General features: G+C 41.7%; 1 protein-coding gene across 3 annotated transcripts in view; it reads right to left on the reverse strand.

Annotated features, from left to right (window-relative positions):
* Window positions 1-19,775, reverse strand: part of LOC310961065 (uncharacterized protein) — a 156,251-nt gene that overhangs the window by 89,635 nt on the left and 46,841 nt on the right. For all 3 annotated transcript variants that reach the window (XM_083933005.1, XM_083933007.1, XM_083933006.1), the window contains exons 2-4: window positions 4,634-4,735; window positions 4,427-4,525; window positions 1,175-1,273 (exon numbers count right to left, since the gene is read on the reverse strand). In XM_083933005.1, coding sequence (XP_083789131.1) covers window positions 1,175-1,273; window positions 4,427-4,525; window positions 4,634-4,735 — 300 coding nt within the window. The remainder of the gene's footprint in view (window positions 1-1,174; window positions 1,274-4,426; window positions 4,526-4,633; window positions 4,736-19,775) is intronic.

A 19,775-nucleotide genomic window follows, 5' to 3' on the forward strand; every position in this document is an offset into this window, starting at 1 on the left:
CAGCATGCACAAAAAAACCTCCTTCTTTTTGTATTTATTCTGTTGTCGATGCAACAACAGTTTCTTTCATAACACACATTTATTTGACACGTCACAGTTTAAATGCAGTGATGAAGGACGCAGTGGAAATAAAACTACATTTAAAGACTTAAGAAGAATAAAACTGCACATTAGTGACCGACTGCACGCCCTTATGGTTCAGTTTGTGCACAGTGTTTATGTCCACAGCCGAGTCTTTGGACGCAATAAACCCACTCCGGGTGATATAAGATTCCTGTATCAACCTGTCGAAGTTTGATTTGCTTTATTTCAGCTACACATTTATAATGCAATCTGATTGGTTAATAGCTGTGATATAAATGAGCAATATCTCACGACAGACTACGGTATATTGGGATTATATCACAGCTATGGGGCTTCGTTCGGCCCGATCCGAAGCTGAGGAAACACTGATGAAGAGTTATATATATAAACTAACATGAATGTAAAATGCTGTGAATTTGATTATTTTATATCTGGTGTCGCTGTCTGTGTGTGTGTGTGTGTGTGTGTGTGTGTGTGTGTGTGTGTGTGTGTGTTTTGTTAAGATGCTGTAGTTTGAATCCTGATCTAATTTAAAAATCTATATAACAATGAGAACGATTATAGCTCATCAATAACAACTTTCTTCCTCTCTACAGCTCCGACCAGGGCTTTGACGTTGACATTTATTATGGTTGCTGTGGTGACCAAAGCGGTATGTGTGTGTGTGTGTGTGTGTCTGTGCTGACGACTGAATGTTGGCCAGGAAGCACTGCAGAGCTGCTGACACAGCAAACACACACACACACACACACACACACACACACACACACACACACACACACACACACACACACACACACACACACACACACACACACACACACACACACACACACACACACACACACACACACACACACACACACACACACACACACACACACACACACACACACACACACACACACACACACACACACACACCGTACAATAGCTGTATACGCATTCATCCGCATGAACGCCCACACTCAAACATGGATTTCTAACAGTGATGAATTCACAGTTAGAGAGCTTTGTGTGAGTGTGTGTGTGTGTGTGTGTGTGTGTGTGTGTGTGTGTGTGTGTGTGTGTGTGTGTGTGTGGGTCTTACCTGAGACTGTGCATTGACGTTGGCGCTGTGGGTGACGAGCTCCTTCACCACGTCGGTCTGCCCGGCGAGGGAAGCTATGTGCAGGGCTGTGTTTCCTTTCTGCTTTGAAAAGACATGAAAATAATTAAAAAGCATTTAAGCAACACTACTTTTATTTTCAGTGTTATTTAATAAAACAAGTAAAATATCTCTGCTGGCCAATAAAAGCCCAAAAACTGACGCTGCCTAGGACTGTAAACCTCAGAAACATCAGGTTTTTAAGTTTAATTCAGTTTTAAAGTAGTTTAGTGACGGCCACTTGTACATTATCGGATATGTTGCAAACAGGAAATGCTAACAGATAATTCAGCATGCTTTTAGTGGTGTCAATTTACCAAAATGTAAACAAATAAAGGCTAAAACACTTCCTGTTTACAGCCTCCTAAGCCCTCAGATTATAAGAGCGTTGGCTCCAAATCATTATGCTCTGAGCCCTTATACACTCTAAACGTTCAGCATTTGAAAAAGCAACAAATGCAATATTTATTAAAGATTTATGACTAGAAGAACTCAAATTCATCTTCAGGCTCCCAGCTTTCACATGATGTAGTCCACTTCTTTGTGGCGTCTACTGCTGACGTGCTATCTCCTCCTGAACACCCCCCAACTTTCACCCCGCTACAAAAAGAGACTAATCGACAAACTTTAGTAATGTTGCATCTCTTTGTTATAACTCTTTGGTCTTTTTGCACCTAATTTTAGTCGTTTTTACATGTTTCTAGTCATTTAGGGGTTGTTTGTCATTGTTTTGTGTCTATTTTTAGTGAATTTTTTTTGTTTCTTTAGGTTCCCTTTGTCATCTTTTTGCAAACATCTTGATTCATGTTACATGCCTTTGTCTGTCTTTGTGGGGACTTTGAGTAGTTTGTAATTGGTATGTTCATGTTTTGAATTGTTTTGCATATATTTCTATCACTTTGTAGTCATTTTGTGTGTCTTTATAATAACTTTAGGTGTCTTTGTGGTCATTTTTGGTCATTTGTAGGGATTATGTGTTTTTTTTTCAGCAATATTTTGTGAGTCAGGGTGCCTGACTCCTCGGGCCCCTGGGCCTGTACCCTGAGGGCCCCTTCAGTAATCCAGCCATGCCTCCTGGATGGTTACAGGAAGGTGCAGCAGGAGGGTGAGAGGTCTAAAGTGAAGGAAACCCCATCCCATTTAAAGAGAAGGGAGTTGGTATGAGAGTGAGTTTCCTATACTGAAGCTTTAATGGATGCACCTGTTGTGTGTGTGTGTGTGTGTGTGTGTGTGTGTGTGTGTGTGTGTGTGTGTGTGTGTGTGTGTGTGTGTGTGTGTGTGTGTGTGTGTGTGTGTGTGTGTGTGTGCGTGCGTGCGTGTGCGTGTGTGTCTGTCATCTATAGCAGCTAAGCAGCAGCTGTTGCCATGTTGTCATCCCTGCTGCCTCCACACACACACACACACACACACACACACACACACACACACACCCTCATTCCTGAATCTCAACTGCTGTATCTCCTTTTCCCTCTCTTCTACTCCTCGACTGACAGGAAAGCACAATTTCATGTGTGTGTAACCATGTAAGTATAACGAGTTAGCCAGCAGTTTCCTGTCATGTCGTAAATACGCAGAAGTGATGCACAAACGGGTGCTTCAACCTCTTCAACCTCTGTGTTAATATGCACTTAAACCTGCATTAACTGATTTTTGGCAGCGGACACAAGCTGTAAACACAACGCTGACATATTATCACCCTGTAAAGCTGATATAATGAACTTATCAACAAACAGATGCCAGTTTAGTAAAGCCACCAGACCCCACTGACAAAAACAGCCATTTAACCTCACAGAACAAAGGAGTTGTTGGTCTACGCGCCTTGATATGTTAGCTTGTGTGTTTGTTAGCTCTTAACCATTTAAAACACTGAAGTCATACAATTAACGCAAATAAAGTAACCGATCGAGGCAGCTGTAGACCAGCAACTCCTGCTCTGTGCGGTTAAATTACCGCTTTTGTCAGTGGAGTCTGGCGGTTTTGATGAGAGAATAAAACAGCATCAGTTTCCCCTGCATCAACTTAAACAGGGCTGACTGACATCAAGTTAAAGCGCTGGATATAATCTAAATATAGCAAACACTTAAATTGATTCTTAAGGTGTCTAAAATATGTTTAAATGCTTCCCCATCCACAGCAGACATTTATTATCCGTGCCTGTATAATATATATATGGAATTTTATTAGTCTCCGTGCCTGTCCTAGGGGCGTGCCGACCAACATCTACTGTACATAACACACTGACTATGGACACATACCTCATACAACCACACAAAAAATCTGACCTACCCCTTTAATGTGAAAATACTGAATATAGCTGTGGTCTACTAAACTAAAAACAGAGAGAGACTGAGAGCTGTTGAGCAAGAGCTTCGTGTGTGTCTTTCTACCATTCCTAGCGGGATATCCATTTTGTGTTCATTGAAACAGGCCCAGGTTTCACACTAAGTGAGTGTATAAATACATTAATAAACATATTAACTATATGTGTTACTGTGTCAGAGTGTCATTTTGTGTCATTTTGGTTGGTGGTGTGCCCCAGGATTTAGTAAATGTAAAAAATGTGCCGCGGCTCATAAAAGGTTGAAAATCACTGGTCTACAGTAATGCTGTGTAAATCAGAGAAATCCTATATTTCTCCTTGAAAAAGCAGATTTCTCGGCTGGATTTAAGCCTCCGTATAGATCAAGACTGCTTGTTGGATGACGTGTTGACTCGCTAGTACAAAGAGCATAAAATGGAAATACTTCAGTAAATGTTCTTTGAGGCTAAGTTTGAAATCGCTGGTGCAGGCGGCTCCAGAAGAGTTACTAGCAGGTGATGCATCCTGATTAAATCTAATTACTTTCCTCTCGATGGAAACATTTACTGCGTGGAGTCACATCGCTGTCACATCACTTAGACAGAAACACTGATGTGGGAGACGCAGTCATGAACACGAGGAGACGAGATTTCCTTTCAATGAATCGCTATGCTGCCATTCATCATCTCCTTTCCTGCTGCTTAAGCAATGTGACATTGGGAAGGAGCTGACAAAGCAAACAACAGGAATTGTTTGTGTGTGTGTTGTGTGTGTGTGTGTGTGTGTGTGTGTGTGTGTGTGTGTGTGTGTGTGTGTGTGTGTGTGTGTGTGTGTGTGTGTGTGTGTGTGTGTGTGTGTGTGTGTGTGTGTGAGAGACTCCTGGGTGGCACACACACCTTAGTCGCTGCGTCCACGTTGGCGCCGTGCTTGATGAGCTCAGCCACCACCTCCACATGGCCCTCCTTGGAGGCCAGATGCAGAGCATTCAGTCCGTTCTGGAGAAAGAGAAATAAATTAAAATACAGCGATTAAACCCTATATTCACATATTGTACAGTACATAAAACCCCTTTATTAAAGATTGCACATTATCATGCGTCTAACCTGATTGCAAATATTGATGTCGACTCCATTCTTCAGGTAGTCCAAAGCTTTCTCGAGGTTCCCGGCCCGAGCTGATCGCAGATAACAGGCGTTTACATCCGTCTGCAGAACGACAGAGAGAGAGAGGGTCAGGTTGTCATGTTTACTTCAGAAAGGCGACTGCAGGTACACAAAATAACTGGTGCATGTATACAACAACATGTATAACATGTACAACATGTATATGCAACTACAAATGTCATTAAAGACACACAACAGATTCCAAAAATAATAAACGCCTTTGCAAAGAAAAACTGCGAAATATTTAAAAACAATTACACATCTTTAATAACTCAGAGCCTTTTCTAGGCTGTGTTTATGCGTCAGTCAGAAGCTGCTTCCCCATGAATCCCTGCAATTAGAGATAAGTTGAATAAATCCTTTAAGGCTTGTGTGTTATTAGCTGAAAAAAAAGGGTATATTTTATATGGAAAGCCCTTTGGGAGGCTGAATAACTGCCAGAAGTCCACAACAGAGGGATATCAGTTTTAATGGGAGGTTTGCTTGTTCATGTAGATTCAATGGATGCTTCTGAATTTGGAGAGTAAAATAAGTGGAGATGAAGAGTTGAAGACAAACAGGCAGGAAGGCAGGCAGACAGTGTGTGTGAGTCTCTGATTTCATGATTGCGGTGCAGAGCGACAGTGTGCCACACCCGGGTATTCAAACAGATACACACACACACACACTTACAGGGGATAAGCACTCTCCAATTACCCTCTGCTCATGTGTCAATTAACCTACACTATTCTCTAGACACAAAGAAAGGACATGAAGTCAGAGACAGACTGAATCACAGACCAAACTCTTTATTTCCATCAGCTAGAGCAGAATTATGTTTGAACAGAAGCTCAAACTTTACCTTAGCTGACAAATTCTGACTCTTTTTACTTGTATTTTATTGATTTTTCACCTGTACTTTTTAAATATTCCTTCTGTTTTTACTGGATATTAACTGGACATCATGGATTGTTATGTTGTTTTTATACAGTATGTGTTAATGTTCAGATTTTGTGTGTGTCTCTGATATTCCCTGGGAAACGTCTTGTCATTTTGCATTGTACAGTTGCAGCTTTGCAAGATGACAGAAAAGGTTGATTTAATTTAACACATCACATTATAAAAAATGTAGATATAAAGAAGAACAATCCCAGGCTTGTGAGACCATCCTGATCTCTGAGCTCCGTTGTGTTTTACTCCCAGATCAGTCTGGAAACGTGCGACGGAGAAAATTTGGAGAAGTTTGACCAAGAGACTGAACCGACGTTGGTTTTGAGGCGGATTTAAGTGACGAAACGAGAAGACACTGTTGAGTGTTAACAACATGGAGGCTTCCACGGATGAGATGAGCAGCTATGAGCAAGCCGCTCGCTAACTCTTTGTTCTCTGGATCCTTCTGTTGAATATGGACCAGGCTCCTGAAATTGGGCCTTTGATCCGTAAATTCACGTTAAACACAAAGGGAAAATCTCCTTTACCCACATGTTGTTTACTTTCTGAGCTTTGCCTCGACGCTGTTAGTACGTCATACGCTTTGTTGATCTGATTGGTTGATTTGGCCCGTATGTTGGTGATAGATAGATGGTTCATCCAATCAGCAACCAGTATTTTCACCCCTTCCCAAAAGATCTCCAAACAAGAGTTCCCAGATGGAAATGCTGAGCAAATGAGAATCATGCGAATCAATCCATCTGGCAGAGTCAGGTAAGAACAAGCCAGCCCTGCCCCATCAGTGTCCGATTAACTAAACAAAAACCTTTCAACTGAAAAACACTCAAATGTTACATTTCAATCCACAACGGTTGCATCTTTTTGATAAGTCGCAGTGAGAATTTAGTGAGAAATGTGTGTTTGTGTCACAGTTGAAACTGGCAGGTGGAAACGGCACAGGCAGGACATGAGAAAAAGAAAGAATAGTGCCCAAAAACATGGGATCCAAACCAAAGCACAGGCGAAAAAACACAGGCGAGAAAAAGGCTTCAACACAGGAAAACGCTGGAGAGGACAATCTGACAAGAAGCAAAATGGGAAAAGGGTAAATATAGACCGGACCAATCACAGAACAAGATACAGTTGGAGTGGACAGGGATACACACTGATGTGGTAACGAGACAAGCTGACGAGGGAAGACAAGCAGGAACACAGATAAAAACTGTTACTATACTAAAACACAGGTGTGGAGGAAAACAGATCGGAAAAAGGCAAAGACTTCCAGTCCAGTAAAAGCCAGATATGACACAAGGGGAGAAGGATTTTCACAATAAAACAGGAAACAAACTAATCCAAAATCTAAGACCACGACGGTTTGTGCTTCTCTCGTTTGTTGACAGTTTTTTGTTGACAGTGGACGACCGCATTAAAAACAAAAGTTTATCTGAATTACATTTACATTTGTAATGAACTTTAAGTGTAATTATTTAAGGAGTCATGTATGGCTTATGTATGGCTGATGGCTAACCCTAACCCTAACCCTAACATTTAAAAACATCTTGTTTACCTCCTGTACTCCAAAGCTGTTGATGCTAATCTACAGTGAGGTATAAACAGTACAATAATCCCATTTATGCATTTATTAATTCATTTATTTGGATCCTCATTAGCTACTAAAGCTCTACTCTACCTGGGGTCCACTTAAGTAACCATTACATTAAAATGTAAAACAGATGTCAAAATAAAATCCAACCAAAAAGGAACAAAACTACAAAAAAACTTCCAACAATGACAACAACTTTATCTACCGATCAGTAAAGAAATAAATAGTACCAATATAAACAACATATAGACGAATCTGGGGAAGTACCGTAAGTGAACAAGCTGCCATTTCTGCGGTGGCGTCTCCCTCCCGTATATGTGCAAACAAATGGGAGCTGTCATTAGAAGTGTACCTTTACTACCATTACCTGTATATTTTATGCAACTTTTGACAACGATGTCTAGGAAGTCGGGAAGAACCTGTGCAATTCTCTGCTGCTCCAACAGGAGTGGGACGCTTCAACGTTGAAAAAAAAGCTGAATGCAAAACCACACAAACCTTTACCTCACGAAGAGCGCTTAAACTTATTTACCTCCATCACTGATCAACTCAGCTCTTTGACGTTTACAATGTGGTCATTAGGTCGCCCTAGTCAGAGCAACTTACGTTATATTTCACATTAACACCACATTGAGTTTATTTACACTGCGTGACCACGGCAGCCTTGATAGAGGCGTCTAACGTGAGCTAGCTGAGCAGTGTTAGCTTAGCTGACATTACTCTTTCACTGTGTTACGATAGACAGCCGTATGCTATTCATCGTGAGATTAACGAGTGTGAACCAAAACTTAGTGTGCTGCTGAGAATAAAGTCCCTTCTGTTAATATTCTTGATCCACTTCTTGCAAACATCTTGGTCCTCTGCACACACAGAGAATCGATGTATCGTATGGCCTCAGACAGGGGCGCTCTTCATGAGGTAAAGGTTTGTGTAGTTCACATTCAGTTTGTTTCCAAAGTTGAAGTTTTTGCACAGGTTCTTTTCAAGTTCCTAGAAATCGTTGTCAAAAGTAATGCTGCATAAAATATACAGGTAATGGTTGTAAAGGTACACTTCTAATGACAGCTCTCATTCATTCGCGCCCATACTGGAGGGAGACACCACGGCACAAATGGTGGCGCCGCTAGATGGCGAAACGCACAAACGGCTCCCTGGTTTCTTCTATATGAGAAGGAGCTGGTGTTCTGTGCCATCAGGCCTTTCCAAAAAAATCGTTTCAAAAGTGTTTTACTTGTTAAACGTGTAATGTAATTTGTAATGTAAGTACATCATACGATTATATCAGTCTGTCTGTAATTGAAAGTTTAATGGTGTTGTGAACAGACGTCTCGTCACGCTCGCTGCTCCGTGATCTCTGTTGTTTCAGACGGATTGTTGGTTAAAGCTGACAGCTGAGCTCATTTCCCACTCAGTGAAAGGATCTTATCTGAGGTCGTCATCTCACACACACACACACACACACACACACACACACACACACACACACACACACACACACACACACACACACACACACACACACACACACACACACACACACACACACACACACACACACACACACACACACACACACACACACACACACACACACACACACACACACACACACACACACACACACACACACACACACACACACACAGAGTGTTCTGGTGTCAGCAGCAGCAGAGAGACTCGAGGGGGCTTACTGGACGCCATTACATCAGACACACATATAAGTTTACTGAACGACTGCGGCTGCGAGTATTTCACAAACTTCTCTTGTTACTTCATCAATGAAATGTCACTACATCCTTTCACAGGGTGGATGCAGCAATCCTGAGGTTTGAGACGTTTTTAAAGACACTTTTCAGACATTTTAAGACCTCAAGTTCTCACCGGTTACATCATCGACACACTTTAACTTACATTTACTATATTTTGATTGTTAAAAAACCCTTCATATAACTTTATATAACAGCGTGCTAACATTGTTTTTTACTCTCAGATCAGTCTGGTAACGCAAACGCAAGGGAGAAAATTTGGAGCCGTCTGCCAAGCGAACGTCCAATCAGCTTTGGGTTTGAGGCAGATTTAAGTGACGCATTGTGAATCGACTGTTCAGTGTAAACAACATGGCGGCTTCCACGCATGAGATGAGCGCAGCTATGGGATTGAAATTGTGCATTTGATCCATAAATTCACGCTACACAGACGGCAAATATCCTTTACCCACATGTTGTTTACTTTATTAGCTTTGCCTCCACACTGTTAGTACGTCATACTCTTCAGTGATCTGATTGGTTGATTTGGCCCGTATGTTGGTGATGGACAGATGGTTCATCCAATCAGAAACCAGTTTATTCACCCCTTCCCAAAAGATTCCCAGATGGATATGCTGAGCAAATGAGAATCATGCGAATCAATCCATCTGGCAAAGTCAGATTAATTAAAGTGTAATTCCGACGTAAAAGCATCCCATGGTCTTTCGGCATGAATATACATTAAATTAGCCATCAAGACAGTTTTTTCACCTATTAACAGAGCATTTGGTGATCGACTTGTATGGACTGCCTGTCAATACGGATGTAGCCAACTGCTAAGACTTGTAGCATTGTAAAACAGTCTTATATAAATAAACTCTGGTTTCTCTATCTATGTTGTTGGTGCTTTGTTTTATGTGTAATGACTCTTATCATGCTGCTGCAGAGGTTTGGTGTTATTCTGAGCAGTATTAGTGGTTAAAAAGACAGGTTTTGGGTGGTTCAGTGCTGCGCCCCAAGGTACTCAGCGTTAGCCATGTCATGGCTGATCGCGACTGTTAATAGGTTTTCTCTCTTAATATGTGATCAACAAAAAAAACTCAATGGCTTATTTGATGTATATTTATGCCGAAAAAGACCAAAGGATGCTTTTTTTTAAATTAATATAGATATTTATATTTTTTTTACAGAGAGTGTGATGTTGTTGTGATGGGTTGAGGGAGGGAGGTTTATGAGTTCTGATGTATTTTGCTTTTTCCATTATTGATGATAACAATAATAATAGTAAAAAATTATGACTGATATCCTCTGAAAGTGGAAGCCACAGCTAACGTAAAAATGTGTATCATCATCATCAACTATAGCAAATCACTGATCCTGTTTACTTGAAATACACACACTAGATTGAGAAATTCACGATAATATAGTGTCATGTTTACCACCAGTAAATACATATAGACGCATTGATTTTTATAGGTTCTTGGATCAAGTATAATAGTTTCCTGGAGTTGAATCTTTTCCACCTGTTCGCATAGTTAATCAGACGCTGAATAAATGTAGTTTGTGTGAGCAAGTTGGGTGAAAGTTGCAGCTCACTTACAGTTAAAAAGCAACAAAAGGAAGAGAAGAAAGGAAAAGTATGAATCAAAAACAAATCCTTTGCCCTGTTTCTCCTGCAGACCCCGTGTGAGAGGCACAAAGCCAAACCTTTTAAGTTTAACATGGCACCAGGTTTGGCTGCTCATAACTCAGAGCATTATCCGAATTCCAGTTCAAAGCATCACGCTCTCAGAGAGCACTCGAGCCAAAGAGCAATGAAGTCCAGTGGAGTATTTCACAGCTAACACGGCCTACCATTTCATTTCACATGACTGAAGATATGAATCCAGAGAGGTTGGAAGCATTTCCTCTTTAATCGTGCACAGTTCGACGTAAAACATCCAACTGAAGAACTGCGTCAAAACTGCTTTAACGACATGCTGACTAGGGCTGCAACTAATTCTCAATAAGTTGTTTGTTTTTTAAAAAAAGGTCAGAAAATGTTCATCAGTGTTTCAGGACGCCCTCAAAGGTCTTATTTTTTTATCCACAACCTTAGTTTCCTGTCAAGAGGAGGCAAGAAACCTTCACGGGCCCGTTCAGTAATCCTCCATGTTCGTATGCTCGGGTTGGACGGTCGGCCTTGTCCGGCCGTAGACTCAGCCGTTGGCATATTCTTATTTATGAGTTTGTTTTTGGACTGTTTTCTTCTTACCTATGGACCTCAAAAAAGTATGAGAGATTATTGCCTTTGCCCCCAGGACGTATTCCTTCAAACTCTCCCTAAAGTCCGTACTGAACTGTGAAAAAGGGCGTTTGAGTTTGCTGCTCCATCTCGAAAGAACCATATACAAAACCACCTGAACTTTCTGGAGCTGGTTTCAATGGATACATTTAAAGTGACGCTAAAAGACTCAGAAGCGGTTACGGCTGTAGATGTTTTGGATGTTGAAGTTCAGTATGTTATGGTATCTTAGAAGATGTCATTTCTTACTTATTTCCATTGAATTGTTATTGTTAATTGGGTTAATTGTGCCGTCTGCCGAAAAAAAGATGCTGCTGTAAATCCCTCAAAAAATGCTGATAAAATATCTTCAGCTCCAAATCATACCTACATATTTCAGCTCCCAACACGATTAATTCAATAATGACTTATTATTCAACCACTACATTAATCACCAACTATTTTGATAATTGATTAATCATTTTGACCCTGGAAAAAGTGTCAAAATTCTTCGATTCTCGCTTCTTAAATGTGAATATTTTCCAGATATACATAATGGCAACAAACGACCCAATGACCACACAGAGACAAAGAATGTCTATAGGGATGCAAAACGACCACGAAGAGATGTTAAATGACTGAAATAGACACCAAACACCCATAAAGAGACAAAAATTACATCAAATACACGCAAAATGATTAAAAATACATGTAAAATGACCACAAAGAGAAACAAAACCACGATATAGAAACATAAAATGTCTAAAAATAGATGCAAAACAACCTAAAAAGATTCAAAATGATTAAAAATAGATGTAAAATGGCCACAAAGAGAAACAAAACGACGATATAGAAACATAAAATGTCTAAAAATAGATGCAAAACAACCCCAAAAAATGAAAATTGATTAAAAATAGATGCAGAACCATCACAGAGATGTAAATCAATCACAAAGACGTACAAAACACCAGAAAATGGATGTAAAACGACCACAAAGAGGAACAGAATTCAACTTAACGACTAAAAGTAGACTCTGTTCCTGCGTAGACAGAGTAGGGGACCTCTTACATGTCTGTGCCAGGGGGCCCATGTCTCATAGTCCGTCCATGTATGTATTTTGTAAAAAGTCTTGTAACCCGATGAGTTCATTATCTTTACTTCTGCAAAACAGGTTGTTTCTTTCTCTCTTTACTGTTTTATTATGTGTCTGTGAAAAACATGTTTCAAAAACCACATTTGCTCGCAGTCTGGCAGACTTGCAGGAGATTTAAACACGAGAACACAGACACTAAATGGGCGTCCAGAGTCAATGTCGTCCTGCAGCGTTACGGCGGAGACTTGTGTCATTCCAGTGTAACTTTATTTATCCATGAGAGATATGCAAAGAATGCTACGGTCGCCATTTTTCCCAGAACACGCTCATACAGTTACACACATTCCAACATGGGAGCCGCCCCCTGCAGCCAGCGAGGGCGCTTGGTAGTCATGCGTGTCACCTGCTAGCTTTTCTCCTACAAGTTACATTTAACACTACAGTACATTAGATTGAAGCCTCCTGCTTGGTTTCATTTGCTTAACGCTGCTTTGGGTCCTGCAGTAAGCCAATGATGAGCTGGCATTATACTGCATTCTGCATATCATCATGATCTGGGACTTTTTGTCAGATCACATGAAGGGCTGTTTTCTAAGTGGATTTGAGTTAACAGGAAAATAAACCGAATTAAAAACATCAATCCCTTTCCTCTTCTTCTTTTTTTTGTCTCTCTTTTATTCCCCTTTCCCACAAACACTCACACAGAGCGTGTGCCCATGATCCTCCAAGGTCAGGTGCGTCCACTCACATCCCTGCAACATGAAACTGTGTCCACACACACAACACAACACAACACCGCATGTACGTTCAGGCTCATAATCAGCAGGAATTTATTAAAACGTACAATCACAAGTGAAGCAGTTAATGCCAGCAGACACACACACACACACACACACACACACGCTCATCCACGCACTATGCAGCAGAGTGGTGCAGCACAGTTGCCACTGCCACCCGTCCCACCAACGACCCCTCCAACCTAAAACGTCCCACCTCATCCGACTCGAAACGACATCACTAAATCCTGCAGCCTCTAAATGACCACAGATCTCGTTAGCATTAATGCAACTAAGCAGGACAGAGGAGTCTGTTTACAGTCTCAAAGGCTCATGACTTTACAGGAAAGTACAGACAGTAGAGACTTACTTCTGCCAAATAGTCTGCTGCCTCCTCCACTGCCATGTTTCTCAGCCTGCAGCTGAAAGAGTGAAACCTGAGCACTCAATTACTGTTGCAGCTAGCCCCTATAGCCTGGAAGCTAGGGAGAGAGGGATGGGGGGTAAGAGAGGAAAGGGGAGAGGGAGGGATGGTCTGTGTGCGAGCGAGAGAGTCGGAGAGTGAGAGAGAGATATAGGGGCATTATGTCACGGCTAAAAATACCTGGCTCGCAGTGAGAAAGTCCAGAGCATGGAGGAGGAGGAGGGGATGAGTGGGGGGGGGGGGGGTGAGACAGGAGAGTTTCCGGCGTTAATCTCGAACCAACTCTCACTGGAATAACACGGGATCAGAGGACAATGAGGGTGTGTAGCCACTTGTTAGGAGCAGAAGATAAGAATTAAAAACTTCCTTCCTAGTTTGGGAGAGAAATAGTTTACTTTTTAATAATTTACCGACATTAATATGACAGTTTTACACTTTCTGGTTTGAAAAATCAGTGTGCAGTTGAGGCCCCTGGGCACGTTTCAGATGTTTACGCAGATCTACTAAAGAGGAATTTCCCCTCTCGACGAATCCTCAAACAACAGCTCAAATGATTTGCTTGTGATGGCCTGATTAATCGTCTGCTGCAGAACACATATAATTACAAAACTAGTAATACATTCAGCTGTTTTGTGCTTCTTTTGTTGTTATTATTAAAATTGTATCAGATGCAAAACAAAAAAAACACACAACCTGACATCGGCTTTATCGGCCCTGCGCTCTACTGGGTTTATACTCTACTCATGTGTCATTCATGTGTTCTGGACCAAGACCCTTCAGTGATTTGTGAACCAGCAGCAGAACTTTAAAATCTCTTCTGTAGCTGACTGGGAGCCAGTGTGAGGTCTAAAGAACCGGGCTGATGTGATGTGATCTCTTTGTTCTGGTTCAAACTCGAGCTGCAGCGTTCTGAATGAACTTTTTTGTGAGAGTCCAGTCAGAAGAGCGTCACAGGAGTCGAGTCTATTGGAGATGAAAGCATGAATCAGCTTCTCCTGATCAGTTTGGGACATAAAACCCTTAATTCTGGAGATGTTCTTAAGTTGATAAAAGGCTGATTTGGCTGTTGAAGGTCAGATCTGAGACTATCAGCACACCAAGGTTTAGGACTTGTGACTCAAGGTGTTTACTAACGGCAACCCTCTTCTCTTGATTGCCAAAAACAATGATCTCAGTTTTTTCTGATTTAACTGAAGGAAATCTTCATTCATTCATCTTCAACCACTTGTCCCTGTCGGGGTCGCGGGGCGCTGGAGCCGACCCCAGCTGACATTGGGCGTGAGGTGGGGTCCACCCTGGACAGGACGCCAGTCTATCACAGGACACATAGAGACGCACAGAGACAGACAACCATTCACACCTACGGGTGATTTAGAGTCATCAATGAACCGAACACCTGCACGTCTTTGGATTGTGGGAGGAAACCGGAGAACCCGGAGAAAACCCACGCAGACACGGGGACAACATGCCTTCTTGCTGTGAGGTGACAGTGCTAACCACCACACCACCGTGTAGCCCTGAAGGAAATCTTGGTTCATCTAATTTTGACTTGCTCTAAGCAGTGACATAATGACTCTGTTTAAAAAGATGAATCAGAATTTAGTTTTGCTTCTTTCCTCTCCCACTAATCATCTCAGGACCTGTCGAGTGTATCTGTTGCTCTGACTCTATATTGAAAACTAGCTCCATCTCTAAAGCTGCAACAGGTATGATTATATCTCCAGTCGTGTGCATGAAACACGCTTAAGGGAATCCCTGCATGACTTATCGTATCTGCATCCACCATCTCCCACACACACACGCACATACACACACACACACACAGATGACACTGCACCCGAAAGAATGCACACACACACAGCTTGGTTGTCAGGGATTGCCTTCGTATCTACCCACACAAAAACATGTAACTCTACCAACATGTGGAAGTTAAATCTCTATTAGTTGCTTTCCACATATCAGAGACAACAAGCGAGTGCAAAAAGTCGAACACAGCTGAGGCTTCAGGGCCCAGAGCCCAGCAGACAGATTAGCAGGACTTGGATGGTTCTTCAGGTATTAAAGAGGCGAAACAGCTTCAGTTAACTTGGTTAAAGGCTAACCAGTCAGTTAGGCTGACGGTTACATCACCAGGTAAAAAGTCAGCATCTCCATCTCCAGACAACTTACGACTTTAAAACAACGCATTTTATATTCATTTGTCTGTGGCTTCAGATAAGTGGAGTTTGTGACCATACGTCGTCAGACCAATAGCTGGGTGCTGAGACTGCAAAGCCGCTATCCTGTCGCTAGCACGGAGACCTGTCAATCACAAGGTAGCTCCACCTTAAAGCATAAAGCATGATCTTCTTTCATGTCTACTGACTCTAAATCACTATCTCATCTCATCTTCAGCCTCTTATCCAGGGTCGGGTCGCGGAGGCAGCAGCTCTAACAGGGGACCCCAAACTTCCCTTTCCCGGGCCACATTAACCAGCTCTAACTGGGGGATCCTGAGGCGTTCCCAGGCCAGTGTGGAGATCTAATCTCTCCACCTGGTCCTGGGTCTTCCCCGAGGCCTCCTCCCAGCTGGACGTGCCTGGAACACCTCCCTAGGGAGGCGCCCAGGGTTCATCCTTACCAGATGATCCTGAACCACCTCAACTGGCTCCTTTCAACGCAAAGGAGCGTCAAATCATAATCTACAAAATTAACATATTAACATATGCTGTATTAAAGAAGACTTGAAACTACGGATTGAGACCATAGTCAGCAGCATAGTCAGTCACTAATTTTCTCATTGACTTCTTTACAATCAGACTTATTTGTGCGTCCAGTGGAGTCGCCCCCTGCTGGACATTAGAGAGAGGAATGTACCTCTTTATACCTCATCTGAAGCGTTTCAGACAGAGGGTGAATACAAAAAAACACACAGTATGAGAAAAATAATGTGTTTTTTTGACCATTAAAGCATGAAATACAATGTGAACCTGAAAATGAGCATCTAATGTTTTTTAGCAGCTAATTTAGTGTCAGTGAGAGGACATTCTGCCGTGTCACTGCACATTTTAAAGCTTTAAGATCAAAAACAGAAGTCCCGTCGACACGGCATGAGTGCTGGTACATGAACGCTCATTATCAGAAAGTCTAAAAAAAAGCGCAGATGTAATTGCATGTACCTGACAGCAAAACACAAACACTGGAGCAGGACCTGACTCATCATGAATGCACCAGATTACAGGATCCACCCAGACGACACTTGTCCTGTTAAACGCTCCTTGAGCTCGACACTGAATCCTTATCTGATCACTTAATGTCCGTCTGACCTGCTCGTAGCACATGAGGCATAAAAGATACTCAAAGTAAAATATAATACTTCAAGACTGCAGAACGTGTCAGTGATGCCTACATTAAGAACATTCAAACTATTTAAAAAAAAATGGATTAACACAAGCTTACCAGTCTTTATATAAAAAGCATTAAGCCGAGAGCGTTGTAAGCTTTCTTTTCTGTACAAGATTTTTTTTGACAGAAATATCTCGTCTTTCTCTTTGCTGCAGCTCAGCGTTGCGCCGGCTGTGCAGCGTAACAAGTCCTCCGACCTTTACCGTGACACGAGCGACGAGGACATCGACAAAAGTGGGCGCCGATTTTGAACAAGACAAAATAAACCTCCAGACATTTTAAGTGTTACGCCACCAAAACTATTCTGAATGTAAGCCAAAGTTTGAAGTTCAGGAATACAGAAAACATGATTTTATTTTAGAGTTAAAGCCGTATTCATTTATTCTCTGTTCATCTTTCAGGCCTGGAGACGAGCCAAGAACCGCTGTTGCAGTGACTCCAGTGAGTCTGGAACCTTTTTCAATGTTCTCCCATTCAGCAAATTATGACTATTTCTTATGTAGCACAGCACAGTTTTGGTTTGTTCATAAGGAAACGTGATTAAATGAGTGAATACAGACAATTTCAGCCATTGTTCTTCGGTTTATGAAGTTTCCTCCAGAATCTATTTGATATTCTACCCACAAAACCAAGGAACGGAGTCCATGTGTGATTTTAAATGACATTGAATATCACCTTGTGCAAATATGAGACGCTTATTTTGAATCCACTTTAGTAATGTGTGAGCTACTTGGCAACCACTGTATTTTAATGATCGATTTATTGGTTTGAGTCATTTTTTAAGAAAGAAAAATGTTAATTCTCTAATTTCAGCTTCGAAAATGTGAACATTTTCTTTCCTCCACAGTAGGAGGAGATCGAACATCTTTGAGGTGGACAAAACAAGATATTTGCAGATGTCATCTTGGGCTTTTTTCACCATTTTATGACACATAAACACCAAGAACTAATCGATTAATCGAGAAAATAATCGACAAATTAGCCACGATGAAAATCCCCGTTACTTGCAGCCCTAGTAATATGCTTTCACATGCAGCATATGTTAGCATGTTCAGCAGTTTCACTCCTAACAGAAGACATATTGGATCAAAATTTAATTCTTTATTAAAAACGAAACAGAAGTAAAAAGAAATCCATAATAATCTTTCATCATATTGCGATACAAGTGTTCCTAGAGAAACTAGACTTCTGCACCTACTCGTGTTTCAGGCTTTAGAGAATCTAACGTGACGGGAGACTTTGGCCAATCACAGGTCATTTCAGAGAGAGAGAGCGTTCCTATTGGCTGTTGCAGGTACGTGTCTCTTCTGTGGAAGTTCTTCTGCTCACTGCAGACTAATGCTGCAGCTAATGCAAAGATAAACTATTAGGTAAGAGAACGTGAATAAAATGAAATTCCAATGATATCAATTATTTCACTGAACACTGAATTTATTCACCCATGCACGTGTGAGGTTCATTGATGACTCTAAATTGCCCGTAGGTGTGAATGTGAGTGTGAATGGTTGCCTGTCTCTGTTTGTCTCTGCGACATATTGGCGTCCTGTCCAGGGTGTATCCCACCTCACGGCCAATATCAGCTGGGATCGTCTCCAGCCGCCCACAACCCTGTTAGGGAGAAAAGCTTGAAGATGATGAATGGATGGAAATTAAACATTGAACTGAACACAAAAGGCATAATTACAAAAATCATAGTTACACTTTACAGTGCAGTTTTCTACTGATACTCTCTTTTAACTAACTAAAGAAATGTTGCGATTGGTAATGATTTATTATGCAGCCCTGGACACCGGGGAGCTTCACCCTGCTGGTTCACAGAGAAGCACTTTCAAAGAGCTCGATTAGTCCCTCAAAAAAAAAAACACGATGATGGAGATCAGAGCGGCTGCTGCTTCATAAAATATGGAACTGGGTCGACTTGTCAAGAGTCACAGCGCTCAGCCTTGTTTAACTGACGCATCACAACCAGATGTCCAAATAGATGCAAACGCCAATTATTTTGTTGTTGATCGTCTAATTGATTAATTCCTTTCAGCTCTAAAAGAAAAGCAAATGTGTCTGTTTTTTCGTCACTGCAGGTTAGAAAGAGGCTCATTCCACCGGTTTAATGATCCGTCTTTGGTGTTTTATGACATCTTTGAACGGGAGGGGAAGGGAGGGGTTGCCATGGCAACTGAAGCTCCTAAAATTTGCAGCGTCGTGCTGCTTTCAGTGAACGTCGAGGGATGTAAATGAGCCCACTGCTGTAAAACTATAACCACTGACATTTGGATTAAACCCACACGGTGTGACTGTGACAGGACGCCACATCTGGACCCTCTGGATACAGATGTTAGCGTCGCCCAGTGAGGGTCCTCTTTCAACCAGACATTACAAGTTTTTACTCATGCAGCTAATTCAGGCAGAAGGGTGCGGTATTAAACCTTAATATTTAACAGCTGGAAATGTGTCATGTTTTCTGTCATACATGACAAATAAAAAACAGAAAACAATCACATTCAAGCTGAATGCTTCACAAAAAATGACTGAAACTTTTAATTAGATATCAAAAATAGTTGCTGATTTGTTTGAGTATAAAAGGTCTTAAATCTAAAGCAAATAGTTATGATGATGATTATTATTATTACACTGTTTGTGTGTCTGGCAGCCCCCTCGCTCTAACATCACTCCGGGGCGGCAGTAGCTCAGTCCATAGGTGACTTGGCTGGGAACTGTAGGGTCGCTGATTCAAGTCCCTGTGGGGACCATGTATGGAGCGTGGACTGGTGGCTGAAGAGGTGCCAGTTCATCTCCTGGGCACTGCCAATGTGCTGTTGAGCCCCGAGCAAGGCACCGAACCCCCAACTACTCGGGGCGCTGGTCACTGGCAGCCCCCTCGCTCTAAC

The sequence above is a fragment of the Echiichthys vipera genome, assembly GCF_963691815.1.
Source record: "Echiichthys vipera genome assembly, chromosome: 18".
In the NCBI taxonomy this organism is placed as follows: domain Eukaryota; kingdom Metazoa; phylum Chordata; class Actinopteri; order Perciformes; family Trachinidae; genus Echiichthys; species Echiichthys vipera.